The following is a 26,103-nucleotide window of genomic DNA, read 5'->3' as shown; positions in this document are numbered from 1 at the left end:
CTGTACCCGTAAACCCCCTTATGCCCCTTTAAAGCAACTTTTATAGCAACCTACCAGTCTCCAGCCAGGCCAAGTCCCTCCCTCGCAACCATGCAAATGATTTCCGCCGCGAAACAAGACTTCTTTAGTCAATGTCAATGTCAATATCGAGATCCAGGGATCCGATAATGTCATCATCCATGAGCGGCTTGTGAATTGTCGGGATGCCCTTCTTCTCCTGGTTCGCAGCCTGCAGCTTGACCAAGTTAGGCAAGAAGTTCTTCTCCTGAGCGCCCATCTTGGGCGTGCCGTTGGCGGGTGTGCTTGCATTGCTGTCTTTTGCCTTCTTGCTGCCCGTATCGTTGGCGTCGTGGATGAACTTGGCCTTGGTCCGCAACCGCCGCGACAAATCGTTCTTGATGTCCTCGCCCCTCTCCAGCGCCGCCTCTAGCTTACGCGCCTCGGCCTTCTCCTTGAGCTGTGCTCTCCTAACGTTCTCGGCGTTCTCCAGCCGGCGTTGGCGGTTGATGTTAGCTAACCGGTCCTGCTGGGATGTTGCACTGGGCTTAGATGAGGTCTCGCTAAGGCTCGTCTTGAAGGCCAATACGTTCGTTTTGAGGTCGTCGAGCTGCTCCTGCAGGTCCTCTGCTTTTCTGGTGTTCCCTTGGGCGCGGGCGACCTCGATATCTTGAGCGAGGCGCTCGCGCAACTTGGGATCGAACTTCTTGCGGAGCGCGGCCTTGCGCTGGATGCGCTCGTCAATCTCGGTGGTGGAGAGATGGTACGCGATGAGCGCGTTGATGTCGTCAATCTTATCCATGAGGGTCTTCTTCTTGGGCCAAGTCAGGCCCTCGGACTGAATGACCTTTTCGTATCGATTGTATTCGCGCTGTTCCAGTCAGTTGGACGCCCTCCAGTATAGAGCGTCTGAAGAGGAAACTCACCTCGGTGAATGGCCGATCTGACAGGAAAATGAATGGGAACGGCCGTTCCGCCTTACCATGAGCTGCCAGAACATACTGATCGGTCACAAAAGCACCACTAGGGCCTGTCATGGCGTATGGCTTGCCAACCGTGATGGCTGTAAAACGTCAGCATCTTGTCAGCAACAACACCTCGGCGGGCGGACTGACATTGAATGCGCGCCATGCGATACTCGTCCTGGCCCGTCTTGGGATCGGGACCGATACTGATGCGGACGTAGCATCCTATCATGGTCGTCTCGAAGCTTGGGTGGAAGCAGTGCTCCGCGAAACGACTCTTTCCGACGCGAATGCGCTCGAAATCCCGAATGTCTGGAGGCGGCAACTCGCGGGCGACAATCTCGTCCTCCGGCGATCGTGACTTGCGGTGCCGACGGCGTTGGTTCTCCTCGTAATCACCTCCCTCATCGCTGTCGTCCTGGTAGTCGTCGCGCGGCGACCTAAGCCCCTTGCGCTCCTCCTCGCGACGACGTATGCGGTCGACCTTTTCCGCACGCGCGCGACGTAGCTCATCTATCGCTGACGTCTTGCCGTCGGTGCGCGGCCGCGCTGTCGTGCGCGATTCGTCGTCGAGGTCGGCAGCGTCGGCGCTGCGCTTCTTGAGCTTCTGCTTCTTCTCCTCGTTCTCCTGCTTGCTGACAAGCTGTCGCAGCATGCGATTCTGTCTGTGGCGCTCAATTTCGGCCTGTCGCTCTGCGAGTAGTGATTCTCTCTCGACTTCGCGCATGGCCATTACCATCTCCTTTTCGGCGCGGCTTTTGAACATGCCGTCGATCGGGTACTTATCCTCCTCATCATCGTCTTGGCCCGCCCTATGCGGCTCGGCCTCGGAGTCGGATTCGTCCATGGCGGCGGATCCTATCGAGTTGGGGCTACCGGGTGCTGAAGAGCTGAGGCGCATTGTCAGTGATGTAATTGGCAGGCAAGGCAGTGGAAAGCCAATGTTGCGCGCGCGATGATGAGCTGGTAGATTGAAATTCAAGATGTCGAAGGTGAAGCTCAAGGTTGGTGGACTTCCTCCGGTGTAGAGGTAGGAATGCGCCTGGGTGTACTACAAAACGAAAGAAACTTACGCCTCTCCTTCTTCTTCTGAGTCGCCTCCTCCAGCGCGCTTCTTCACCTTTTTCGCAGCGGCCTTTTTCGCAGCTGCCTTGGGCGGTGGTGACGCGGATTGCGCCCTACTCTCCACCTCGGACATCACCTCCTCCTCTTCCTCGTCAGAGGACTCTCCGCCTCCGGCAAGAGCCAAAAGCTCATCATCAATGTCGGCCATGGTGAGTTACAATCGGGTATTCGACTAAGGGGCTGGAAGCTCTTTCAAGCAGCTGCGTCGGGGTGAATCAAATGATTCAAGACCGATCGATCGGTTTACGCAATTGGCTATTGATGCAAAGAAAACAAATACGATTACTTTGAGTCGCAGAAAGATGAAATTCCTTTGTCGATTGGGTGTAGAGAGGTGAATGGTCAGGAGATGGTCGCTGGCGGTTGTGTGGTAAGGTTGTTAGAATAAGAACTCGAAAGTCTGGCTCCTATTCACAGCCTTGGGCCATTGTCGTTGCGAACGCGTGCCTGATTGGCTCAGATTATGTCATTCGTCTGCACAGGGGTGGAGCAGTCGGAGCGTCGGCCCATGCCCATCCGACCTGCCCTACGGCTAGCCAATCAACGCTCACAAAGGCTTCAGCATCCACAGGGTCTAGTCGTTCGATGTCATTGACATCTTCTATTTGTCTTCGGCCGAGTTTGTGCTCCGAATACCCTAGGGGTCTTGTCTATCCACAGGAAAATCTCACAATGGCTTCAGTAAGTTCATTTCTGAGGCCCTGCTGTGGCATCGCAAGAATTGGAGCGCAAAACGCGTATGCGCCGGGTGTTTGCATCTCGCGCAGACAGCTATCCGGCACATCCAATGCTCAGGCCGAAGCAAAAGGTGCAGCAGCGGCGCCCCGACGAAAGCCCCTGACCCAAGAGCAGCGGGATTTCTTGTCTTCAGCAGTAAGTTGTGCAATTGTATGCAGTTGGGGAAACTATACTGACTTTGTCCAGCTTCGAGTCAATCAAGCCGGAGAACTGGCTGCCACCCGAATCTACACAGCTCAAACCCCACCGATCGTCAATCGACACCCGCACCTTCGACCTCTCATGGCACATATGTACGACCAAGAAGAGGGCCACCTCAATACATTCAACGCCCTCATCCACAAGCATCGCGTGCGACCGACTGCCCTGTATCCTCTGTGGCAGCTAATGTCAACTGGGCTGGGCTGGAGTACCGCAGTAATGGGTCGCGAAGCGGCCATGGCATGTACAGAGGCCGTCGAGACGGAAATTGGCGATCACTACAACAACCAAATCAGAACCCTAATCGAGATGGTCACAGAGTGGGAAGCTGAAGGCTACGACGTCGGTCCGGAGTTCACCGATCTCATCAAGACACTGCGGCGGATTCGCGATGAAGAATTGGAGCACCTGGACCACGCTGTCGAGCATGACGCCAAGAAGGCGGAGCCGCACTGGTTGCTCACCGGTGTGATCCGGGCGGGTTGCAAAGGCGCCATCTGGGTAAGTGAGAAGGTGTAATAAAGGCTGTAATTTAACAATGTGTACAATACATGTAAAAACAGGGGCCGAAGCCATACGAATAGAATCAATACAGTGAAAGTACCCGCGACGCCAAGATGCTCCTCCCTGACTCCGTCCTGTGCATCGAAGTATCGTGTAATGGTTCAGCCATATAGAGAGGCTTTGTCCAGCAGGTCCATGAGACCGTTCTGAACTGTGTATAACACCTAGTTGCTGCAATGGATGTTAGCACTGGACCGGCTACGCACGGGAATGATAGACGGAGACTTACTAGATTTGAAGCGGCGCGACACCATCTACCTGGAATCCCCAGTTGCCGTTTTGTTCTTCAGTCAGGAGCCAATCATATGGGAAGTTGACGACATGCCCCTGAATCATGCTGAGCAGTTCCTCTGCTTCGGCCCGCCCAAGCACCTCTTCAGGCGGCATACCGCGCCGGCTGCCCTTAGTAGTGGCCCGTCGGCGGCGTCTAACCGACCCTTGGGCTTGTTGAGCTGGAATGCTCACATCTCTCGAAGGCGGCTTCTCTAGAGGGGAAAAGGTTGTTCTTCTTTCCCTACTCTTCTCTCGTGCTGGTTCCAACATGCTGGCGTCGGCGGCAGGGCCTGGTTCAAAGGCCGGGAAGGGAACGTCTCCAGCAGGAAGAATGGGCGATGGGTCATCTTGTGGACGCTTTGATGATGCCGACACGTCTATGTTGAGGTTGAGCCCGCCTCGGGAACTTGGGTGCTCGCTCTTCTCGTTGAGGTCGTGGTCATCACCTGCCGGGATGACAATTCTAGGATGGTTCGAGTGGTTGGTCTTGAGGTGCAGCTTCTCTTCCGTCTTATCCGCTACAGCGCTCGCAATAGCCCCGGGGCCTGGCGCGCCCATACCGGCACTACCTCCGCTGACAGGTGTCTGGTGACGGTTCAAGTTGGGATCTCCGTCATCGGTCTTGGTTTGGCCCTCCATGCTCTGTCTGAACCTCTCCGTGTAAGACACAGCCTCTCGATAATCGGGCCAGGTAAGCACTTCTGAATCGGGCATGCATCTAAAAACGCGGCGGTACAGTTTCGTGTTATTCTCAGCGACTCTGTTCCAGATGTCGTCAAAGAACGTTGAGTTGACGGGGTCACGCATGCAATCCTTATCAATGTGCGCTTGCCTGATATCCGCAGCCAGAGGATGCAGTGGGCCGTTGGTCGGCTGGCCGCTCTGGTCCAAGTGAACAGGGGGTCCGCCAATATCAGTATCGTCTACAGCAGGTAGTGTGGGAAGCCCAGCTGTGCGAGGGAGGCCGAGTTGGTCTGTGGTCCGTCTGTTGAGAGCTGGGATCGGCGGCAGGGCATCGTTGCTGACTCCGCCCTCCTCTTCCGTGTGGTGATCAGCCGACAGCTTGCGCTCGTGAGGCTGCATCGGCGATTGCAAAGTGCCTTTTCCTTCAGAGTTCACATTGTTGACAAGGACCTCGCGGCCATTGATGATGACAGAGTCTCGTCCTCTGTCAAGGCCAAGCTGAGCGGCTTCCTTCCAGTGGTCTTTGCCAAAACCGGCGACTTCTAGGTCGTGTGCCTCGTTGCCGGTTACGCGATCGTCGCGGTCCTTGCCCTTCTCTGAAGAGGACACTGAGGACGCTTCCTCGGCTGCCGCTTCCGCCTCTGCGGCATCATGGTTAAAGCTTGCAGCCTGTCCTGGCATTGCTGGCTTGGTCGGTTTGCTGGCTGACTGCGGTGCACTCGGCCCTGCGACAGGAGGTGACTCTGCTTCCTCGTCGTAAATCTGATCCATCTCTGCCTCGTACTCGGCTTGGCGGTCCATTTCGGCCTGCCTTTCTTCCTCCAGGATCTCGTCTACATCCAGGCCAAGATGTTCTCGCATCAGGCGAAGTCGCAAGGTATGCGCAAACCGGCCGACTTGGTAAGGTCTGCCTGCCATTGTTGACCAAATCATGTCGGTGTCACGAACAACAGCAGCAAGCTCAGAGTCACGACTTCCAAGCATGGACCGCTCGTTGATGTTGGCGGAACCAATGAGCGCAACACGGTCATCTACCACGATACATTTGGCATGAATGTAAAGCTGCTCAGTGACCAAAGCATTTCTGGGGCCAATTTTGCCCCACTGTCGCAGACTGTAGAACTGAATGTACTCTTCCGGTTCGATGTTGGCAGCACGAAGACGTTCGAAGATCGAGCCTTCACCGCGGCAGATACTGCGGTATTGGCATTGCAGAATGAGACGAACACTGGTGCCTTCCTGTTCATCGACAGTGTTTTGGAAACCAGGCATGAGAGGAATGACAATGCATGCCTTCCAGTCCTCATCGTTCTCGTGAGCTCTGATGATGCGCTCGACAAGCGCATCACCGATGCGATTGACAATCTTTGTATTGAACGCCTCGGTGCTCGTGATGAAGAACTGGTTCTCGATGTAAACGAAATGGTCGGAATCCTCAATCATCTTGACGTAGGCGTTCTGGATACTGCACTCGACATGCTCAATGCCCAGAGACCAGTTGGCGGATGACCTCAAGATCTGAACTTCGCAAGTACCCGTCAGCCCAAGGGCATCGAGCTCGTGCATTTTTACATCAGGAGGCGGTAGCAAGAACGGCAAAGGACGGGTCGTCTTCCTGCCTCTCTTGACATAGTTCCACCTTTGGACGAAGTGTCTCGTCAAATCTCGGGCTGGCTGACCAACGACCTGCATAGCAATGTCGTGCCATGGCATTCGGGGAACCTTGCTTCGGTCGTACATCTCCTCGTACGGCTCGTCGAGTTTGAAGAAATCTTGGACACGGGGGTTCGAGTAGTCCTTTCCGGGGAAGAGTTGGCAATGTTCAGCATCCTTTGGCTGCTCGCTGTGCTCGAAACCCGTCGGTTTGTCGTCTGTAATCGGATGCTGCGGGCAATCCCAACGGCCAAAACACAAGTCGATGCCACCGACAAATGCGACATCGTGATCGACGATACACAGCTTTTCATGGTGGGCGAAGAAGAACTGGTTCTTCTTGAATTGATTGGGAGACCGCTGGACGAAGATGTTCGGGTGGAGGTTCAAGAGTGAATACTTGGTGTACTCAGAGTCGATCGGAATAGCAGCTTCGACATTGCGATACACAATGATGAAGATTTTGACACCCTCTCGGGCCTTTCGCTGCAGGAGTCGATCCAAACGCCACTTCTGGCTGATAGCGGCTGGTCGACGCATATAAAGCTCGGGACTGAGCCACCAATCATGAATGTAAATCACGTCTCGGGCCATGCTGATCGCACGAGATACGTTCCACATGTAATCTCTGCCGTCTACAAGCCACTGCGCAAATACGCCATTTCGGACTGGAGAGAAGCTGTCGAAGCGGTTGGTGTCATACCACTTAGTCTGCTTGAGCATCTCTGCTATTGAGTCTTCGAACTGCTTCATGATGTGTTGGTTTCTTGAAAACAATTTGACCTTTCGCTCAGCTGTATGCAGTGTCAGTGTGTGATGCTTCTCAGCATCGCCCTCTTCCGCCAGGTCGATCTCCTTTTCCTCGGCCTTGGCCTTTCCCTTGGACAACTGTTTCAATGTGCTTTTCTTGGAAACAATGCGAAACTTGGAGTCCACGAGGTAGACGTCGTAGACGCTCATCTTCTCTGGTGATTCGACACAGACGATGTAGCTAGAGCGCACAAGGAACCACTTGCGACTATGGCGAGCAATGACCTTCTTTGGTGTCAAGACTCGACGGAAATCCATGCCTTTGGAGGATTGGATGTGCAAGTAGCACTCTTTGCCATGATAGCTGCCTTCAGCAGCTAGGCGCACTCCCAGAGCAGACAACTCCAAGAACTTGCAAAGACGGTTACTGTCCGCACGGAACATTAACCACCGAATCATGTCCTGGAGATACTTTTCAAGGACCCTTCTTTGACGCTCAAAATACCGTTTCCGAGCCTGAACCTGATCGATTTGGTTCTCGCCACCCGAGTCCCCGGGCTCAGTAAATCCGGTCGACTTCCTACGCATACCGAGCATGCCGAGGCGTGACTTCTTCCTAACTCCAGGGCCAGCTCGACCGCCTTCCCACTCGCTTGCTGTACCTTCTCCTGCGGTACCCTCAGCAGCAGTCCCTTCGCCAGCGGTGACCTCTCCTAGATCATCGCCCCGAATGCTTGCGTCATCTTCGTCCTCGCTGTCATCCTTATTACGGGCACTGCGAAGATAGGGGAAGGCGCCCCAGGGGAACTTGGGCATTTTGGGTCGGGCTCCTACATCGGCGCGCCCATGCAAGTACTTATCGTTGCTCATCGCAAGCTTGTATCGTACGTGGAGATTGTAGATGTCTTTCAGAGTCCTGATAATGACCCATTTCATTCGACTTGGGCCGCTGCCGTACTCGAGGTCCATTGTGAAGACCCAATGCCGCTCACTGTCGTCGTCGGACTCGGGTTGACTATCAGTAATACGCAAGCGCACTTGTTCGAGAAGGACAGGGATTCGCTTATTGCCATGCTCATCCCTTTGGATCATGCTGGCCAACATGAGAACGGCGGGCGCTCCGGCTCGCAGCTCTGCCATGAGTTCTGCCGACTTTGCGAAATCGAAACGATCCTCTTTCTTCTGCCTAAGGAGCTTCAAGGTGTTCTTGACGTATTTCCAAGTCGATGCTCGTTCGCTGCCGAAAAAAGGTCTCTTGGGCGTGATCGCGTCTCCCTCCGATACCCCGCCTCCACCAAGGACAGTTATGCGACGGACGTGCCCCATTCTTCTTCCTCCAGGGCTCTCAGTGCCGTCTCCGGTATTCTTGCGAGACCTTATCCATGAGGGGCCTGCAAGCTGGTCTCGTCCTTCACCTTCCGACATGCCGTGCTGCTGCTCGGGGTGGTCTGGCATACTCAAGCGCCTTCGCAGACCCATCCGGCCGTAACCGACGGGCGAGTCTGGGCCGGGTAGATGCCGCAGGTTGGGGGTACTCGGGACAGACATGTGTTGCTTTTTTGAGCGGCGCATTCTCCTTTTCTTCTTGGGCTTGACAGCATCCGATGTGGCTCCCTCATCAGCCGTCTCCTCAACATCCGCATCAGCATCGCTGCCACCATCCTCGTCTAGTGTATGAGGTATTCTTGATCTGAACTGGCCGGTGGTGGGCGAGCTACCCATGGACGGCGGCGTGCCGTTCTCGTTCAGGTTACCGGAGCTGCTCGTCTTGAGGGTCTGCGTGCTGCCAGAGCCGGTGAGCTGCTTCAGTTTAGAAATGAAGGCAGAGCCGATGGACTTTCCACCGTCGTCCCATGATGGCTGCCGCGAATGGCTTGCGGGGGCTTCCAGGACCTGGTCCGTTCTGGCAAATTGTACGCTTCTGCGATCGGTCGGTGAAGCTGGCTCAGGGGAGTATGTATCGTCTTCGGGCATCACGGGCAGACCGCCAGGGGTCTGACGTACGCTATCGGTGGAGTTGAGGGTTGGGAGCTGCGGCCGCCTTCCGTCGTTAACGGGTGACACGCTGTCATGAGGTGCTCCCCCATTGATGTAATCTCGTGCTTCCACCGTGGAATCGATCGGGGTATGCGTGTCTTTTGGCGTCGGGAGATCCTTTGGGGGAAGAGCCGGAGGGTTATCTTTCGGCGGAGGAGCTGGAGGAGCAAGCGACTCTGGCTGGCTCGTGATGGCTGGTGATGCCGCGCGAGGGCTTCTTGTCATTGGTGAGACCGAATCATCTCGTCTCGAGTCCGTCATTGTGACGGGAAATTCGGGAGGGTGTAGAGGTAGGAAACGAGTTGAGGATTAGTCGAGGTTTCTAGGAAATCGGCTCGCGAAATTGAGGTGTGTAGGCCGTGGATCGGTGTAAACACCTCAAACATGGCTTTCTCGGCGAAGTGTAAATGAGAGACAGCAGCCCAACAAGGGGTCGGGATGCGTTTGGAAGATCAAGTCGAGGGGTGGTCGGGGGCGGACGTCTTGTAATTGCGGTCGAGACAGTCAGACACACCCGTCGGTGAAAGGTTCGAAGGCGAGAAGCTAAAGCGAGACAACAACGGCGCTCGTGGTCGATCACCGGCAGCTGCTCCAAAATCCGGCTGATGGGTTTGGTAAGAAACAACACCTTCCAAAGAATGAAATGTAGCAGTACCCAGAAAAAGGTTGGGCTGGGGGTGTGCTTCTGCAAGCCCTGCAGGGTTGATGGAAGATCGGTTTTGTTGCAGTCGAGCACCTTGAATCTTTGGACCTGCTAAAGTCAGGTATCTCCCGTACGGATAGGCGGGCAGACTGCAGACAACCTCAGATCCTCGAGACCAGGAACCTTGGGCTGTCGCAGTTTTGGGGGGAGACAGGGAGGGCGATGGAGTGCAGTGAAAGGTAAGGTATGGGAGGGACCAGGACCAGTGATCCCTGTGACGGCCTGCAAATCCCCAGCAAGTTGCAACGTTGGTGGAGGGCGAGGCTTAATTGCTTCTTTGGCTCCGAGCCAATGGGCGCCAATAGGGGCGCGAATAAGGGGGGGTGAACAGGGGGGGACACCTAGCGGCTCCCTCTGGGGCGTGCCACCTTAGTCCGATGTCACGCCCAAATCTTCAGTGGCTCCTTGCGCTATTCGGGCGCGGTGCAGCAGATGGAGCTTCCACTGACATTTGACACCGAATCCGCGGTTGAACAACTACCTTATCAAGGAATAGGGACTGATTTTCTGCCCGTCTCTGCCGTTTCGGTTCCATGTGACTTGCACGAAGTATGTGGTTGTCTCCCGCTTTGAACAATCCAGTGATGAGATCATGAGATGCTTGGGAGGGAGCTAAGGCGCAGAAAAGGACGGGAATGGACTGAGCTCCTACATTGGATGTAAGTAGTGTACATGAGCCCTACAGGGGCCCGTTTCTGCCCAGATTACGTCCTAAGCCAAACTTTCATCGACTGTGCGACGTTGAAATGACCACAATTACAGACGACGCAAATCCCGCAATTATGGATCGATGGCTTTTATTATACGCCTGTTGCGCGCATATGGCACGTCCGGGCCGTGGGGGCGTTCAATAGGGGTTCGGATAGATCTGAGACGTGGGCCATCCAAGGTATGTCGGGACAGCGGTGCTTGATTATTATCTGCCAAACGTAAGGAGAAGAGGCTGGCGTGGCTGGCAAATGTACGGAGTAGCCAGAGGGCCGCGTATCTTGAGATGGAAAGGTATCCTCATGAACAAATGTCATCCGCACCCTGGTACTTCAACCCTTGGTGCGGGCGTGGGATCCGAGGAAAAGTCCGCTGTTCGCTTCGGATAGAGAGAGGCCGCCGAGACCCATTGTGGAGGAATAAGGCCAAGGGACAAAGAACGAGCGTGTTGACCCTGACTAGGCAGTCCGCGTGGGCTGTTTCACTGTGAATGAAAGAATGGAGAATTGAAGATCCATCATTTGAGTCTCCCATCTCTCAAGATGTGGCTTGAAATTTTGATGTGTGGCACATGTGGTAAAGGAAGAATCCTGGCGCCTCAGGGTAGGTAGTATAGTACTACCTGCTTACCGTTTGCGAGCAACCTCGGTGCAGCACCACCTCACTCTTCGCACCCTGCCTTACGTAACGCACTCAAAGCGCGTCTCGCGCATCTTCTTATCGATAAGCTCTCACCGTCGCGTCCAACATCACAGCTTGCGGAAGGTCACTGATTTTGGAGCCCAACATCGCCAAAGCCGCCATCACACTGCAAAGATGCCAAGGTAGGTTTCGTGAGCCCCTCCTGGCTTGCCCATACTTTGTTTTGACTTCGTCTTACAGGGAAATCATTACGGTCCAGGCCGGACAATGCGGCAACAGCAGTCAGTTTACCCCACCAAACAGAACATCAGTCGTGCGCAATGGAGCTAATGCCATACAGTTGGAAGCCAATTCTGGCAGCAGCTTTGTCAGGAGCATGGCATCAACCAGGACGGAAACCTCGAAGACTTTGCTACTGAAGGTGGCGATCGCAAAGACGTCTTTTACTACCAGAGCGACGACACACGATACATTCCGCGAGCTATCTTAGTCGATCTAGAGCCAAGGGTGCGTCGACAATTTCCAGCGAGACACTGTACTATTGCTAAAGGAACTACAGGTCATACAAGGCATTCAAAGTGGCCCCTACAAAAACATCTACAACCCCGAGAACTTTTACGTTGGCAAGAATGGAGTTGGTGCTGCGAACAACTGGGGTGACGGTTATCAGACTGGCGAAGTGGTCTACGAAGACATCATGGAGATGATCGACCGCGAAGCTGATGGTAGCGACTCTCTAGAAGTACGTGCAACTTTGTATTATTCGTGCGATCCCCGCTGATCATCTCAGGGCTTCATGATGCTGCATTCCATCGCGGGAGGTACTGGCTCTGGTCTGGGCTCATTCCTCCTCGAGCGGCTCAACGACCGGTTCCCTAAAAAGATCATCCAAACATACTCCGTCTTCCCTGATACCACAAACGCAGGCGATGTCGTCGTCCACCCTTACAACAGTGTTCTCGCCATGAGAAGGTTAACGCAAAACGCCGACTCGGTAGTGGTACTGGACAACGGAGCTCTATCACGCATCGCAGCCGACAGATTACACGTTCAGGAGCCCTCGTTTGCTCAAACAAATCAACTGGTAGGAATTATTCTCTCATGTTCGAGGCTCACAGACTAACTTGGGCAACGCAGGTATCGACCGTCATGTCAGCAAGTACCACAACTCTCAGGTACCCAGGTTACATGCACAACGATCTGGTCAGCATTCTTGCCTCGTTGATTCCCACGCCCCGCTGCCATTTCTTGATGACGGCATACACACCATTCACAGGCGATCAGGTTGAGCAGGCCAAGACGGTGCGCAAGACGACAGTATTGGACGTCATGCGGAGACTACTGCAGCCCAAGAACCGCATGGTCTCTACTCAACCGGGAAAGAAGAGCTGCTACATTTCTATTCTAAACGTCATTCAGGGCGAAGTGGATCCGACAGACGTCCACAAGAGTTTGCTGAGAATCCGGGAACGACGACTGGCGACCTTTATCCCATGGGGACCGGCCAGCATTCAAGTGGCCCTCACAAAGCGGAGCCCCTACATCCCAATGGCCCACCGTGTCAGTGGATTGATGCTGGCAAACCACACAAGTATCGCAACTGTAGGTTTCACGATCCTGATCCTGGTATGCGCCTGCTTTGCTGACAGGCTCCCAGCTGTTCAAGAGAATTCTAAGACAATACGACGGTATGCGGAAGCGTAATGCCTTCATGGAGGGTTACAAGAAGACGGCGCCTTTTGCTGAGAACCTGGATGAATTCGACGAGGCCCGCGAGGTTGTGTCAGACCTGATCCAAGAATATGAGGCGGCGGAGGATTCCGACTACCTGAACCCCGACACCGGCGACAAGGCGACTTCAGCTGAAACAGACAAGAGAATGGGCTAGAATGATCGCGTGTGGCAGTGGCAGAAGGGAAGGATTAGCAGTTGGCACAGGGCTGGGAGATGACAGGGTTGGATCAAAACGTCGACATGGCCATGACGGCATCCGCATCTGCACTTTGGGAAAAAGGAACAGACCGACTCTACGGTTGGCTTTGCTGGGACTCTGGGAGTAAGGCGTTCAGGGACGGGTGACAGAAGCTTACGCAAAAAAGCCCACTCGGCTGATACCAACAACCCCCTCGATAAAATTGCATCTGATTGAGGAAAACGCCCTCGTTCATGCCCAGGCACCACTTTGACCCTCAATTCAATGTAGCCCGTCTGCCTCATCGAAGCGTCTGGAGCTTTTGCTCCTGGCCAATTTGTGTCACTGATCGCCCATCCGCCATCCACGCCCAAAAGTGTTGTTGGATGTTCTCCACTTCCCGCGACAATCGTCGATGAACGTCAATGGTTCTCCACTGATTCCGCGCAAAGAGCCGCAATTGCACCTGCTTGACGTAATTGACGTCAGCGTCCGTAAAGGCTCCGAAAGCTCAAGCCTGGCCGGATTGGAGCTCGTCCTCCTCCAGCTTTGCATATAAGAGCCTCTGTTGAAGCTCGATGCAAGAGTCTATCTTTTTCTATTCATCAAGCAATCACAAGAAAAGCCAACCATTACAATCACAGCACCAGCAACTTCGATCAAACTCTAAAAATCCCCTCCGACGAATCAACTCCAGTGAGCTACATTCCCTGCGCCCAGGCCGCTATGGCCCCGAACCAATAGCATCCACAGGCCACACAACGCTAACTTACATCCTCTCTAGCGACCTTTTTCTTAAACAACTACCGCAAAAATGACCCAATCCAAGGCCGACCAGATCAACGAGGTCCAGTCCAACCTCCCCCTCCCCGAGCAGCCCCCCGTCGCCTCCGACTGGCAATCCGCCGACGCCACAAAGGTCAACGTCGGCAGCGGCGGTGATGCCGAGACTACCGTCGGTACTGGCACCGGCGCCACCTCCGGCCTGAGAGGCCCTGCCTCCAAGGCCAACGAGGATCTTAGCAACGTCGGTCGTCAGGCTACCGAGGGCCTGAGCGGTGTCCCCAAGGATGCTGCGAAATAAGCACATTTTCTAGGAATTTGTTAAGCGATGGATATACCAAAGGTTGTTACTGGATGGATGAGCAAACGCTTCTGTATGACTAGAGAGTACTGCAAGATATGAGTAAATGACATGGGCATGATGTGCCTTTACCAACAACGCAATGTTCGTGTCGTGATGGCTAGAAATCGCCTTGGGCTCAAAATGCTGAGAATCAAAGTCTGACCTTACAATTAGTGCATAAGGCACTGCCTGACTAGTTCCCAAATTGGTGGTTCAAGATGCTGAACTACAGGGTATTGATTCAAACCTCAAGTTCGTATGCTTGGTTCGCTCCTGCATTCTCCCAAGTAAAGCATGAGCAATATGCATACATTGTGATCTTCTGCCCGTGACGCATGAGATCTTGAATGATTCCTAGCAGCTCACCATATCACTTGGGTCGTCTCTGACTTGGCGTGATCCCATGGCATGCGTCGCTGATTTAGAAAGTCTGGAATTATACAATAGATACCGGGCATCGCATGACATTCTCCTTAGGTCGTTTTCGTCCAAATTGAACCAGCAACTTCAATTTTAGGCCACAGCGCCTCCGTAAATATATGACGCATGGGTATAAGATCGCACACTCGAGCAAAGTACGCTCGTAGTCTAGCCGTAGATGCTGCTCTTTCTTTTCTACATTGCAACTGGCAAATTCCGGTGCCTTCTTATGTGACCTGTCCCTCTCTTTGCCAACACTTGTAGTGCCATACTTGTTGAAAGGTTGTTCTTGCATGATGGGAACATCCAGGGCAGAAACCTTGAGTGAGGAACGCCCTTCACTATGGTGATAGAATCCACCCCCGTGGAAGTGCACATCAGCACATCGTTATTGTTTTCGATTGCCCCAAACCTTGAAAGAAATCTGTACACTTATGGGAACAGCCTTCTATTACGCAGCTCTCTCTCTCTCAGGTACAAAAAATGTCTCTCATAAGGTAAGTTACAAAACATCTTGTTTATATACCTTATATATGGCTACTCTTGCACTATGGTCATTTGTGCCTGCGCTTTAATTTCACAAACAAGTAGCAGGTACCGACTTCAGTCAGTTCCTGCCTCGTGGCATCGTCATATGCCCTTCCTGTCTCTGCTTTCCGCTTCTACCCCGGCTCCTTCCACCGGCCTGCTCACTTACTCCATCCCGGAGCAGGACTTCTTTCCAAGTTAGACAGACAGCACGGTTATTTATCTAAGGCAAGGACTGTTTTTCTTTCCTCTTGCCTCAGAAAAGCCTGCCCCAAGTACTGCTGCCACCCATCCACTTCTCTCTTTCCTTCTGCTTTCTCAAAAACACCCGCACTCTGAATGTCTTCTCTTCCAGGTTTCCATACCACAACACACATCCCACCAGGGCAAATATTGCCATCACTATCACTCACTTATTTTCTCCTGTACCACTCGAGTAAAACTTCACACTAGGCTTCTGCCTTACGTCTTTTTTACATCGATTCCCATCAGGGACGGCATCTACGAATCCTTAACCAGCAGGAAAGGTCCAAGAACCTCCAGCGGTAAGCCTCCAGGAAGCTAAACCTCTACTGATATTTTCATCTACCACTCGTCATTTGTTTTCGTTTTCATCACCACTGTTACTTCTCTCCTTACCCTGACCATCTTGGGATCTCAACCCTTTCTGACAGATATACATCTAGACACCAGAACCAAACCACGACATCAAATCAGCGAAAACCTCGGACTGACTTTTAGTTTGCCTGCAAACATGGGATCCTGGGGAACCGACACCGACAGAAAGGCGGACAAAATGCCCAGTCATCGCCTCCAGGCCGCATCTTCGTCACTGACCAATGAAGAACTGGTCCAGCGTGCAATGATGGTCAGTGATTGCTTTTGCATCTGGAACTCGTTTATACTGTGTGTAACTGACATTGAGAAGGCCGACCTCGGTATGGACCGCATCAATGAGTTGCCTCTTGACGACACCCCGAAAAGGCATGTTGTACCGCCGCGTGCCCGCCGCGCTCCTGTCAACGTGGAGAACACTGAGGCTCTCAACGGCTACCGAGGTATGTTTTCTCCACATACTTCACAGGACAGTATCTCGACTAATGAAGATGATAGCCCTTGCAGAGACAGGAATGGACGATGCTGAAGCCATGGCTGCTATGCAGCTACCTGACCTAGGCGGCTCAAATGTCTATCGTCCAACTCTTACGGCTGGTCCAGCCAGACACCTGCCCGAGACACGTCGACCCAAGTAGGTGACTCCTCTCCTCTGGCAGAAACTCAACTAACAATAATAGCGTGGCGAACTTTCAAGGCATGCAGACCAGTCAGAATGGCATTGTCATGCCTCCTGGCTCCCAGGTTCATCGATACCCTTCGACTAGAGCTGCTGGTGAGCTCCGCGCAAATGTCCAGGGAAGCAGGGTCACGCATACTACCCCTTCCACGGCCAGACCAGCTGCCATTGGCTCTATCACTACTAGGACTGGATCTACTGAAGCGACCAACATGCCCTTGCCGCCCCATCTGAGAGCCAAGAGCACTCAGAATCTTCCAGTTGCCACCCCTGGCACTGCCATCTCGGCCTCCACGCCGACTCCGAACGCCGCTTCCAGTGTGAAAGGCAAGGAGAAGGAGACGTCTGAAGAAATTACGAAGCAACCTCACCTGACTGATAAGAACAACTCCGAGGTCCACTGGGCTAGCCATTGCAAGGCTCAGGCTCAAGGCAAAGAGCATGATGCTGTTCTCAAATTGAAGACCATCAAGTCTGACGAGCATCCTAATGGACGTGTCGTCTGCATCATTGTATGCCCTGGCATCTTCGACCAAGCCCATAGCATGAACGACTACGCTCTGGACTTCCACAAGAATCACCTGTGTATCATGAGTTTCGGAGCTTCCGCGTCGGGTCCATCGATGCGATACAGCCTCAAGTTCGATGACTCCGAGACGGCTGCCGACTTTGTTCAGCGTGCGGACATGCTGCAGAAGGTGATGAAATATCTCCGCGAGATGGCTGCTTCCCAAGATGAAGCGGACACGGGCGCCGTCGCTCCCGTCGAGTCGGCTGCTCCCGAGGCCGCTCGCCCCACCCAGGCCGCCGTTCAGGCCACCGAGGTGGTGCCCATGAAGAAGGATCATGGCGAGGAAGACCTGACGGACGCTTTCAGCAATCTGAAGCTGACCAATGTCAAGGGCTCCCCCATGTACACTGCAGACCGCCCTCCTTGGGTCCAGTACAGCCCGGAACAGTTGCTGGAGAGACGTTCTTCTGCTGAAGTTCCTGCCGGAATCAAGGACGTCAAGATCCCCCTCGAAAAGGACAGCCGAAGTGTGTTCTCTAAGCTGCCACCTCACCTGCAACAGAACCAGAAAGTGCGAGCTTCCCAGCCAAACAACGAGGCCGCAAAGGCTATGGAATGGATTTCGGGAACTCTACAGACACAGATAGGCACCGGCGGTGTCTCACAGGTCTCTATGCCTGGTTTATCTGAAGCTGTCAACCACCATAAGGCAGTCGTTACTACTGCACAGTCCTTACCCGGACTTCAAATGCCACGCAAGGAATCAACTGAGGGTGACCTTGAGAAGAACACCGACAGCAAGGCAGAGAACAAGGAGAACAGTGCAGTCAAGCCAGAAAACACTGAGGCACCGAAGACTAAGATCGATATCGACATCGAGATTCAGGGTCAAGTCGACTGTAGCATTGCGAAGAAGTCCATTGACAGCACCCAAGCTCATGTGGAGGACACTGCAAAGGAGCATGTACCCAATGGCATCGCCAAGGAGTCGACCGATCCGGTCGATGCGGGTGTCAGTACTGAGGGCGAGCATGCGCATGTCCAGAATGCCTCTCAGAATGTTCTTTCTAAAGAGCATCCGATTTCTTCCAAGACTGCTGGATCGGATAAGGGAGATGCGATGTCAGACGCTTCGCACGACTCGGCTGTTGAGTTTGAAGCTCCCGTCAAGGCTGAGCCAGATGTCACCGCGCCGGCGCCCACTCCTGTGCAGAGTCCCGAGGCCGCCACTGCAGTTCCATTCAACCCCACAGGCTTTGTCATGCCTGCTGGCATCCCTACGCCGCAGATGGCGCCGGGCCAAGTGCACTACGCGACCCAGATGCAGCCTCAGATGCATCCGCAGGCAATGATTCCTGGAATGTACCCGTCGGGCGTCGTTCACGCTGTGACGGTCACTTACCACATCAGCTATCCGGATTCCGGGGCGGGCATTGGTATGAATGGCCCAGTTCACCAAAATAGCGGAGCGTTCTCGCCCAACGCAGAACCATTCCAGCCCTGTGGCCACGGCCAGGTCCCTCCACAGCAGGGTGGCGATCAGCCTCGTACGCGCCGGGGACTGGGAGGCTCTATGTTCGCTACAGGCTACAGCGCAGCTAAGTTTCCTGGTAGCTTCACGGGGGCTGCAGCCGAGTGAGATGGCAATGTGAGGGAGAATGGTTCTCAACGTTGCATAGATAGTTGGAATGCGAGTCTCCACCGATATCCAGCACAATTGGTTGAGCAGAAGTGCCGGCTACATGGTCGGGGACGGGACGGGACAGGACAGGACCTCATAATAGTTCCGGCACGATTGAGGGTCGACAGCGAGTCATAAAGATCCCCCTAGCCATGACTGAAACACAGTGCCATATATTTCTCATTCGTGAATCCATTCGTCATCTTCTCGACTGGTAACAACCTCATCGACCGTTAGGCGGAAGTCGACAATCTCCTTCCCATTCACCAGATCGTTTTCTCTTGCCCTCTTATCAGCTTCCTCCTCGTTCTTAGCAATGCCTGCCTTGACATGTCTCCCTATCAACCGCTTCCTCGCCACCTCAAAGTCCACGTCTACGAACCAAAGCTCATCCATGAGCTTCGCAGCGTCGCTCCACGGCGGCTTGTCGAGCGTAAGGTAGTTTCCCTCGAACACAACGATGCGGTGATACGGCTGGATAGCAATGTCGTTCTCCTTGGGATCTTTGACGGCATGATCAAAGCTTGGGGCGTATATCGGGGAGGAATCGGCCCTGAGGGGTTCCCGGAGGGACGTGACGAGCTTGTGGAAGGCGGGACCGTCGAACGTGAAGGCGGCGCCGCGGCGGGCGTGGGCGGTTTTCGGGTCGGGCATGGCGGAGAGCTGGGCGCGGGTGAGGTGGTAGCCGTCCATGGGGACGAAGGCTGCGGGCGGGTGGGATGTGCGGGTTGGGTTTGAGGGGTCGAGGGTTGCGGCGCGGGCGTTGAGGCGGGTTGTTACTATTTGGGAGAGGGTTGTTTTGCCTGGTTTGAGGTGTTAGGTGCCGTGTGGGTTGATAATGTTGAGTTGCGAGTAAGAGAGAGGGCTTTGAGGTGTGTTTACCTGAGCCTGGGATGCCGGATATTCCTATCACTTGGGGATGTCAGTCTTGTCTTGTATACTTGGGTTGAAGCTGGTTGAGGTGGGTGACGAAAACATAACAGAGCTGCCAGGGAGCAGGGATTTCACTGAGAGCAGGACGCTCCAATGTTTAGGTTAGGTGTCTAGCTCTGGGCCATGATGTGAAGGGCGCAGACTCACAAAGGCGTTTCTCCTCGGGCGTCTTTTGAAACTTGTCCCATGCCTTTTCTACGAGCCTGGCTACTTGCTGTTCCATTTCGACTAATTTGATCCCAGGCAGTCTTCTACTGTTCGTTCGTGTATGTATAAGTCAAATTAGGTAAGGTCGTTGAAGTCAATTAAAGGCTTCACGGGACGGGAAGATTGGAATGAAGGGACGGGAGAGGCGGGGTGGTAGACTGGACGGATGAGGTTCAAGCTTCGAAGCTTCTCGGCCCGCTAGGTGCAAAAGCGGCCCCACTAACCCCGCCATGCGGCTTGATGTCATGTTGGGGAAACCGTTTCGGCAGGACTTGCTTGTAAAAAGATTTGCAGCCCGACCATAAATTGTATTGTTTAGTTGCATAATTTGACTTAGTCAGTCAGTCCCTTCCAGCGTGCCGGCATCTGTACGGATATCTTGGTGATCGATCGCCTAACTGGATTCCCGACCAACCTGCACCACGACGGAGCAATCGGAGTGGGGATTCATTTTCTTCTTTGGACGTTCGTTTTCTCGAGACTTTGAGCGCCCCGGCGAAATTGGTCATTCTTGTTGTCGACTTAAGGAATAGAGCAGCGGCAGGCTAAAGGGACTGTACCCCGAACCCTCGAAAGGGAATTTCAGCAAGTTCTGGGATCTTTCCCTACTCTGGACTTTTATCTACTTCCACGGGCTACATCTGCACCTACAACCTACAAAAATGGCTGACGAAGAAGGCGACCTCTTCAACATCGCCATCGACGACTCTGATGAGGAGGAGCATAAGCCCAGAGACTGGCAATCAGAAGAGGACTTCCAAAAGCTTCGGGCTACGTATCGGGTGAAGGTGCAAGACGGCGATGTGAGTCATTACTTTCCCATGCTTCCTTGATATCTTTCTATACAGAAACAATATGTACTCTATATCGTTGGCTATGTAATTATGCTTGTGCAATGGAGAGTATGCGAGGGGTGATGGTTTTCGATCTTTTCATCCTCCTTTTCATGTTCTCATTTGGCAGTCCTTTTCGAAGCTCGGATGGACTTCCGATGGAAGCTACCCGGCTTTCTCCACCTGCCTGGAGAACCCTGGACCGCGGAGAACACCCCCTCCCCTCCCCTTCCGCCTGTTTGCCCCCTCTATTCTTGTAGCAGACAATGATCAGAAAGAGTGGTTTTCGACTGACACACATGCTTGCCTTGCTAGGTTTGGCAAACAATAGAGCTACCGCTCAACACGGAAAAGGCCAGCAAGCCTGTGTTACAAGAGCTCCTGCATGCTGTGGAAGAGCTCTACTTCCTACGTCGGTTCGGCGAGGCTGCGGCGTTTGCGAGGCGGGTCCTGGACGGGAGCGAGGCGGCGCTGGATCGGGATACCAAGGAGACGCTGGTCCGGTATGAGGAGAAGTGCCGGGGCCGAATGGAGAAATGAAGGGTTTACCGACCTCACGTAGAAGGGATACCGTGGTGGCTTGTAGCGAGTAGTTCTTCACGTTCAGCTTAGAGTTTCGTTGGGCAGTGAATTGCGTCGGTACATGGGATAAGGCATTTCTGCTGAATCACGATGAAACGGGTGGACAATTCCATGTTGAGGCAATAAAGTTTGCTGATCATTGTGAGGGGTCTATTATTTCTAAAAACACTCTAATTCTGGTCGCAATGGACCTTGAGAAGAAAATGTCTTGTCTGAGGAAAACCCCCGGATGCTCTATCATGTAGGGATATTCCTGAACGCCGAAGGTCTTTATACAGTTGGGGATGGTGGTTATCCTCTCTAAACCTGAGTGGTTTGAGTGGAAGATCCGCATCCACGTCTTTGGGCTTCGCCCGGAAAAACAAAAAGTGATGTCTGAACGCCGTCTAAAAACCCCCTTTTCCGGATCCTTTTGTGGTGATGCTGCCCGCTTGTTGAGAAAAGATGTAAAAAATGACGAGGAACGCTGCATAACACGAGTGTCGTGTGGCAAACCGGGATGGGGGAAGACACAAGAGTCAACGTGGTGGACTCTCAAATCTTCATCATCATCAGCCACATCATGCTGCCATAGCGCCCTGGCGGACACGCATCTCGCGCTCGCGCTCCTCGGCAAACACCCGCCTGCTCATAGCCAGGACCATCTCGAACCCTTCCTTGCCCTTTTGCGCATTGTTGCGGAACTGCGACACGCACTGGTCCTCGATGCCGTTCTTGATGCGCTGCCAGCCGCCGCAGAGGGCGGTGATCTGCGCGTCCTGGACGAACTGCGTCTGCGTCGGGCTGACGGGCTTGTAGACGACGGACTCCTGGACGGAGATGAGGTTGGCGAAGGTCAGGTTCTGGGAGACCATTGTGACGGTCTTATTGGCCGGGTCGACGTAGGAGGTCTCGAAGACGTGGGAAACGTCCGGGTCGCCGCCGCCGCCTCCGACGAGGGAGGCGAACCACTTGGGGGCGGACTGCTTGCAGGTGATGAGGCGCTCGGTGCGGAGGATTCCCGTGGCTGGGTCGACGCTGCGGCCGATTGTGTCGACGGCGATTACGTGCGTCGTCTTGTCGTTCCAGGGGCAGTATTTGCGCCAGTTTGCTGCTGAGACCTCTTCCCAGGAGTAGTTGAAGGTTACTGCGTTGGAGAAGACCTTCATCTTGAATGTGGTTCTTGTGTAGTGGTGGTTGATATTACTTCTGGGTATCGGGTTTTGCGGGCGAGGTAGGAAAGGAAGCTCGTGTGATGGAGCGAACGGGAAGGTTTTCGTCGCTTTTTTTTTTCTGCCTCTAGTGTCTTCGGGATTGGTATCGGGGTATCGTGTAAGTGTCGTGGGTATTCGTGAATGAAACGAGTCAAACTGAGTTGTATCTCGTTGTTTGTTTGTTTATCGTCAATCGACAGTGATGAGTCAACTTTTATTGCGGGAAGGAAAATAGAGGAAGAGGGAGGCGATTGTTGATATAAGGGATGCGAAAATAATAGGTGAGCCTTGCTAGTAAGGAAATCGGACGGGGGTGCGAGAAAAAAAAAACCGAGAGCAGCAGCGCGCTGCGAGCTTCGGTAGGCCGGAGGGTGGAGCAGGTGTCGTGTGCGGGTTTTTTAGGAAGCTGATCTGACCAACCAGGGCGTGGAAAAACGCTTCCCAAGGCATCAAGGCCCCCACAAGGTCTTTTTGCGCTGGAAATTTCTCAGTGGGATTTTGGTGCACTGCAGCAGTTTGCATTCCTTCCCCCCCAGGGCCAAGTGGCCCAGCCGGTGCCCCGGAGAAAGATGGGAATTCGGGGTGGCGCGTGCGAGCTCGCAGCGAAGGAGGCACGAAAACTCCACCGCAGGGAGCGCGCTGTCTGGCTCGGCTTGGGGCCTCCTACCTCGCCTAGCTGCCTGTTTCGGGTATGGCGCGCATGGACCGCGTCAATGGAGATGGAAAACGTCGGAGACGAGGGGGGAAGAGACGGGATGGGGGTGCTAAATGCCCAGCACCTTCCAGGACGCGGGCTGGCCGCCGATGTGAAATCGCTGGTTGCATGTGATTGGCCTAAAGGTGGATCCGCGGATGAGCATTTGTCGGTTCTCCTCTTCCCAAACGCCGTTTCTCGCTGACATCCGTACCGTTCCCGTTACCCACCGGGAAGCCGCAAGAGAAAGCTAAGTCGGCGAGTAGGAAACTGGGCCCAAGCTCTTCCTCTCTTTCCCGCCACACACACACACACACACATCCATGGATGAATACACTTTTCGCCCAGCCCGAGAGTGTGACGAAGAAGGGACGACGAAAAGCAGGTTCCGCCAAGGCCTCTTCCTGCTACAGGCCCCGACAGCCGACCCGCGGCCGACGCCTCTCATGCTACCTGGATATCCGAGGTGGATATCGGATGAAGCTGTCATGCCCTTCTCCGTGCTTCTGGACGCCGCCGATCGGACCCTTGGAGAACCAGAGATGCGCGGATTGGCGGTGGAGAAATAAGTGGGTACCGCAGTTCCAGTCCGCCGACCAGTGAACGGTCGCGCCAGCCAAGTCTCGCTCGGGGGAAATGCCTATGAGTGGTCGTCGGTTCTGGATCGGCCCATGATCTTGCCTCTGCATGCCTCTTATTGACGCCATGCTGACACGCCTCAGCCTCAAGTGGCGCAGGGGGTCCTCTCTAGCTCCATGCTTACTAAGGCAATCGCTGGGTTCCGTGTTGCTCTACCCACTTCGCCCGTCGCCCGTCTTCATCTGCGGGTTCCGATCGGTTTCCATTCCGGGCTCGTGGTGATGGCATCTGACATCACCGCAGACAACCACTAGATTCACACAGACGGCAACGGAAGCCTTCGATCCGCAAGACCATCGGCCATACTGTACATCGAGTCTTCCGCTCCGGACCATTGCGTCGGAGCTGGTCTCCACTATGATTTGCCCCGTTGTGCCCGGCTACGGGACGGCATCCCGTTATGGGGCCGCGAACGACTCGCGAACTCAAAGAACGTTTGAATTACGGGTTAAGAGAGGGCTGCGAGCATGCTGGCATGGCAGGCTCTGGGCTTTGCCTAACGATAGCAGAGGTAACATGCAACATACGGATTCGAGTAGACACATCTAAGCATCATGCATGCTTGTGATAGTACCTCAGCGTTCTTGAGCATTGTGCGAAGTGATACCGATACATCGGCGTGGGAAAATCGCTGGCCTCCCGAAATGTGGACACTCACCGTGCCCTGGAGACAGGCTTAACGCTGTTCCCAAATTCCGCGTCGTATACAACAGACTGACGTTCGATGCCTTTAGCACTGGTTTAAGCAGAATTCACTACAAGTCGTACACTCTCGGCAAAGATTTGGGTACGGTCATGTTGGACTCGATTGCTTGGATTTTTGATGTATCTCTGAACGATAGTCTTGATAAGTGGAAGGAAAACCCACGACAATACCTATCCTTGGCCGGTTTCACCCCGCCTAATAATCCTCTCCTCGGCTGATTACTTCCTTCACGTTTGGCCTGAGCAGGATGGTCTGGATGGCGTGGGTTAACATTGTCCCTGACAAAGAGTAGCAAGTTGTTACTTACGTGCTCGAACTGAGCTGTATAGGAGCCCTTCTTATCACACAAGGGCGGGTAAGCCTCGACAATGCCGCTGGCAACGAGGTTGTTCAACTGTTATTCGTCAGCTCATATTCTTCAGTCAGCGGTGGAGATGCCAACTTACACCAAGGAGATACTTGTCCTGTCCTAAACGGTCCAGATAACGCCGGCAGAAAGGCAGGGTGCCAAAGTTCTTGTTGATGACGTTCAACAGCCTCTTGGCTGAATCTAACCGGAGCGCGGCATGGCCCTCTCCACGCTTAGCGTAGTGAGACACCTCCATATCTTCCCTGACATATCCATTGCCCGTGCTACCAAACGTCTCGACGGCGAAAACATCACCCTCCTCCATCTTTGTCGTGTCGTTGCTCTTGACGATAGGCACGCTCTTGGTGCCGTGGATGCTCCAACGCTCAATCGTGTGGCCGTTGAGGTTGCGGATCGACTTAACGGGATACGTCACGCCGTCAATCTCGCACTCGTAGCTCTCCATGACCTCCTGGATGACACCGCCGACATCGCCCACGCGGACGTCGATGCCAGCCTCCTTGACACCGGCGTTGGTCGCGTCCTTGACGGCAGCGAGAAGGTTGTCATACTGCGGCTCAAAGGCCATGGTGAAGGCGCTGTCGACGATACGTCCGTTAACGTGCACGCCAAAGTCGACCTTCATAACGTCCTCCTGCGAGAGCACCATCTTGTTGCCGGCGTTAGGCGTGTAATGCGCCGCGCAGTGGTTGAGGGACAGGCCGCACGGGAAGCCCATGCCGCCCTTGTACGCGTCGCCCTCCTCGAGACCAGGGTGTCCCGTCAGCGCACGCACGCCGTCCTCGATACCTTCGGCAATCTCGGTCAGGGTTTGGCCGGGCTTGATGTTCTTCTGCGCCCATTGGCGAACCTGGCGATGGATCTCGGCGGCCTCACGATAGTCTGTCAAGAAGTCGTTGTTGAGGTTGTCGAGGTGGCGCTTCTCCTCGTCCGTTGTGCGGTAGAGGTTCTCGTCGCGGTACTCCTCCTCCTGGCCCTTGGGGTAGTTCTTTTGGGGGAATAGCGAGGATATGAGCACGCGGGGCGGGTCGGACTGGGCGGTCGGGGACTTCTTCTTCTTCTTCTTTTTGTTCTTCTTCTTCTTCTTGGCCGCTCCGCCGGCGGCGGGTGCCGTCACATCCTCGCCCTCCTCATCCGAGTCGTCGCTGTCGTGGTCGACCCCATTTCCCTCCGCGGGCTTCGCTGCCTTGCCGTTCGTCGCAGGCTCTCCCACTGTTGGAAGGTAAAAATCATTGATTAGCATAAGGTTCCGGACTTGATGGGCGAACAGCCGGTAGCTACGGCGAAGAGCGCCATACCGTTGAGCTTCTTCAAAGCTTCTGTGGGAACTTGGGCAGCCATCTTGGCATACTAGATTTCGCGTGTGATGTGAAGTTGGTGGTGGGAGCAACACAGATTTTGAACCCCACCTGGTAAACGCAACTGCGCGGGGTA

General features: G+C 54.1%; 11 protein-coding genes across 11 annotated transcripts; 6 read left to right on the top strand and 5 right to left on the bottom strand.

The window, feature by feature from the left end:
- Positions 1-124: 124 nt before the first annotated feature.
- Positions 125-2,235, bottom strand: CABS01_01813 (plus-3 domain-containing protein; the record flags this gene model as incomplete). Its single annotated transcript, XM_060535192.1, has 4 exons — positions 125-868; positions 924-1,060; positions 1,113-1,852; positions 2,036-2,235. 4 exons carry the CDS (start codon positions 2,233-2,235, stop codon positions 125-127), a joined length of 1,821 nt encoding a protein of 606 aa, XP_060398381.1.
- Positions 2,236-2,759: 524 nt separating this feature from the next.
- Positions 2,760-3,610, top strand: CABS01_01812 (ubiquinone biosynthesis protein COQ7; the record flags this gene model as incomplete). The annotated part of the gene is made up of 3 exons (XM_060535191.1): positions 2,760-2,960; positions 3,012-3,527; positions 3,590-3,610. 3 exons carry the CDS (start codon positions 2,760-2,762, stop codon positions 3,608-3,610), a joined length of 738 nt encoding a protein of 245 aa, XP_060398380.1.
- A 208-nt stretch (positions 3,611-3,818) lies between these two features.
- CABS01_01811 (uncharacterized protein) lies at positions 3,819-9,248 on the bottom strand (the record flags this gene model as incomplete). The annotated part of the gene is made up of 1 exon (XM_060535190.1): positions 3,819-9,248. One exon carries the CDS (start codon positions 9,246-9,248, stop codon positions 3,819-3,821), a length of 5,430 nt encoding a protein of 1,809 aa, XP_060398379.1.
- A 1,966-nt stretch (positions 9,249-11,214) lies between these two features.
- CABS01_01810 (tubulin/FtsZ family protein) lies at positions 11,215-12,928 on the top strand (the record flags this gene model as incomplete). Its single annotated transcript, XM_060535189.1, has 7 exons — positions 11,215-11,222; positions 11,281-11,321; positions 11,381-11,547; positions 11,600-11,782; positions 11,831-12,124; positions 12,178-12,642; positions 12,698-12,928. 7 exons carry the CDS (start codon positions 11,215-11,217, stop codon positions 12,926-12,928), a joined length of 1,389 nt encoding a protein of 462 aa, XP_060398378.1.
- An 838-nt stretch (positions 12,929-13,766) lies between these two features.
- Positions 13,767-14,036, top strand: CABS01_01809 (uncharacterized protein; the record flags this gene model as incomplete). The annotated part of the gene is made up of 1 exon (XM_060535188.1): positions 13,767-14,036. The coding sequence occupies one exon, from the start codon at positions 13,767-13,769 to the stop codon at positions 14,034-14,036; it is 270 nt and encodes an 89-aa protein (XP_060398377.1).
- A 1,744-nt stretch (positions 14,037-15,780) lies between these two features.
- Positions 15,781-18,470, top strand: CABS01_01808 (uncharacterized protein; the record flags this gene model as incomplete). The annotated part of the gene is made up of 3 exons (XM_060535187.1): positions 15,781-16,084; positions 16,140-16,275; positions 16,322-18,470. 3 exons carry the CDS (start codon positions 15,781-15,783, stop codon positions 18,468-18,470), a joined length of 2,589 nt encoding a protein of 862 aa, XP_060398376.1.
- A 222-nt stretch (positions 18,471-18,692) lies between these two features.
- Positions 18,693-19,668, bottom strand: CABS01_01807 (uncharacterized protein; the record flags this gene model as incomplete). Its single annotated transcript, XM_060535186.1, has 3 exons — positions 18,693-19,315; positions 19,395-19,424; positions 19,593-19,668. The coding sequence occupies 3 exons, from the start codon at positions 19,666-19,668 to the stop codon at positions 18,693-18,695; spliced, it is 729 nt and encodes a 242-aa protein (XP_060398375.1).
- Positions 19,669-20,314: 646 nt separating this feature from the next.
- On the top strand, positions 20,315-21,025 carry CABS01_01806 (uncharacterized protein; the record flags this gene model as incomplete). Its single annotated transcript, XM_060535185.1, has 2 exons — positions 20,315-20,455; positions 20,801-21,025. The coding sequence occupies 2 exons, from the start codon at positions 20,315-20,317 to the stop codon at positions 21,023-21,025; spliced, it is 366 nt and encodes a 121-aa protein (XP_060398374.1).
- Positions 21,026-21,627: 602 nt separating this feature from the next.
- CABS01_01805 (PRELI-like family protein) lies at positions 21,628-22,215 on the bottom strand (the record flags this gene model as incomplete). Its single annotated transcript, XM_060535184.1, has 1 exon — positions 21,628-22,215. One exon carries the CDS (start codon positions 22,213-22,215, stop codon positions 21,628-21,630), a length of 588 nt encoding a protein of 195 aa, XP_060398373.1.
- Positions 22,216-23,277: 1,062 nt separating this feature from the next.
- Positions 23,278-23,523, top strand: CABS01_01804 (uncharacterized protein; the record flags this gene model as incomplete). The annotated part of the gene is made up of 1 exon (XM_060535183.1): positions 23,278-23,523. One exon carries the CDS (start codon positions 23,278-23,280, stop codon positions 23,521-23,523), a length of 246 nt encoding a protein of 81 aa, XP_060398372.1.
- Positions 23,524-24,494: 971 nt separating this feature from the next.
- CABS01_01803 (methionine aminopeptidase) lies at positions 24,495-26,010 on the bottom strand (the record flags this gene model as incomplete). The annotated part of the gene is made up of 4 exons (XM_060535182.1): positions 24,495-24,551; positions 24,607-24,693; positions 24,746-25,881; positions 25,968-26,010. 4 exons carry the CDS (start codon positions 26,008-26,010, stop codon positions 24,495-24,497), a joined length of 1,323 nt encoding a protein of 440 aa, XP_060398371.1.
- Positions 26,011-26,103: the final 93 nt, after the last annotated feature.

This window comes from Colletotrichum abscissum (genome assembly GCF_030869225.1).
Source record: "Colletotrichum abscissum strain IMI 504890 chromosome Unknown Scaffold_3.1, whole genome shotgun sequence".
Classification (NCBI taxonomy): domain Eukaryota; kingdom Fungi; phylum Ascomycota; class Sordariomycetes; order Glomerellales; family Glomerellaceae; genus Colletotrichum; species Colletotrichum abscissum.
The sequence above is the reverse complement of the archived record's forward strand: the minus strand, read 5'-3'. Positions and strand labels throughout refer to the sequence as shown.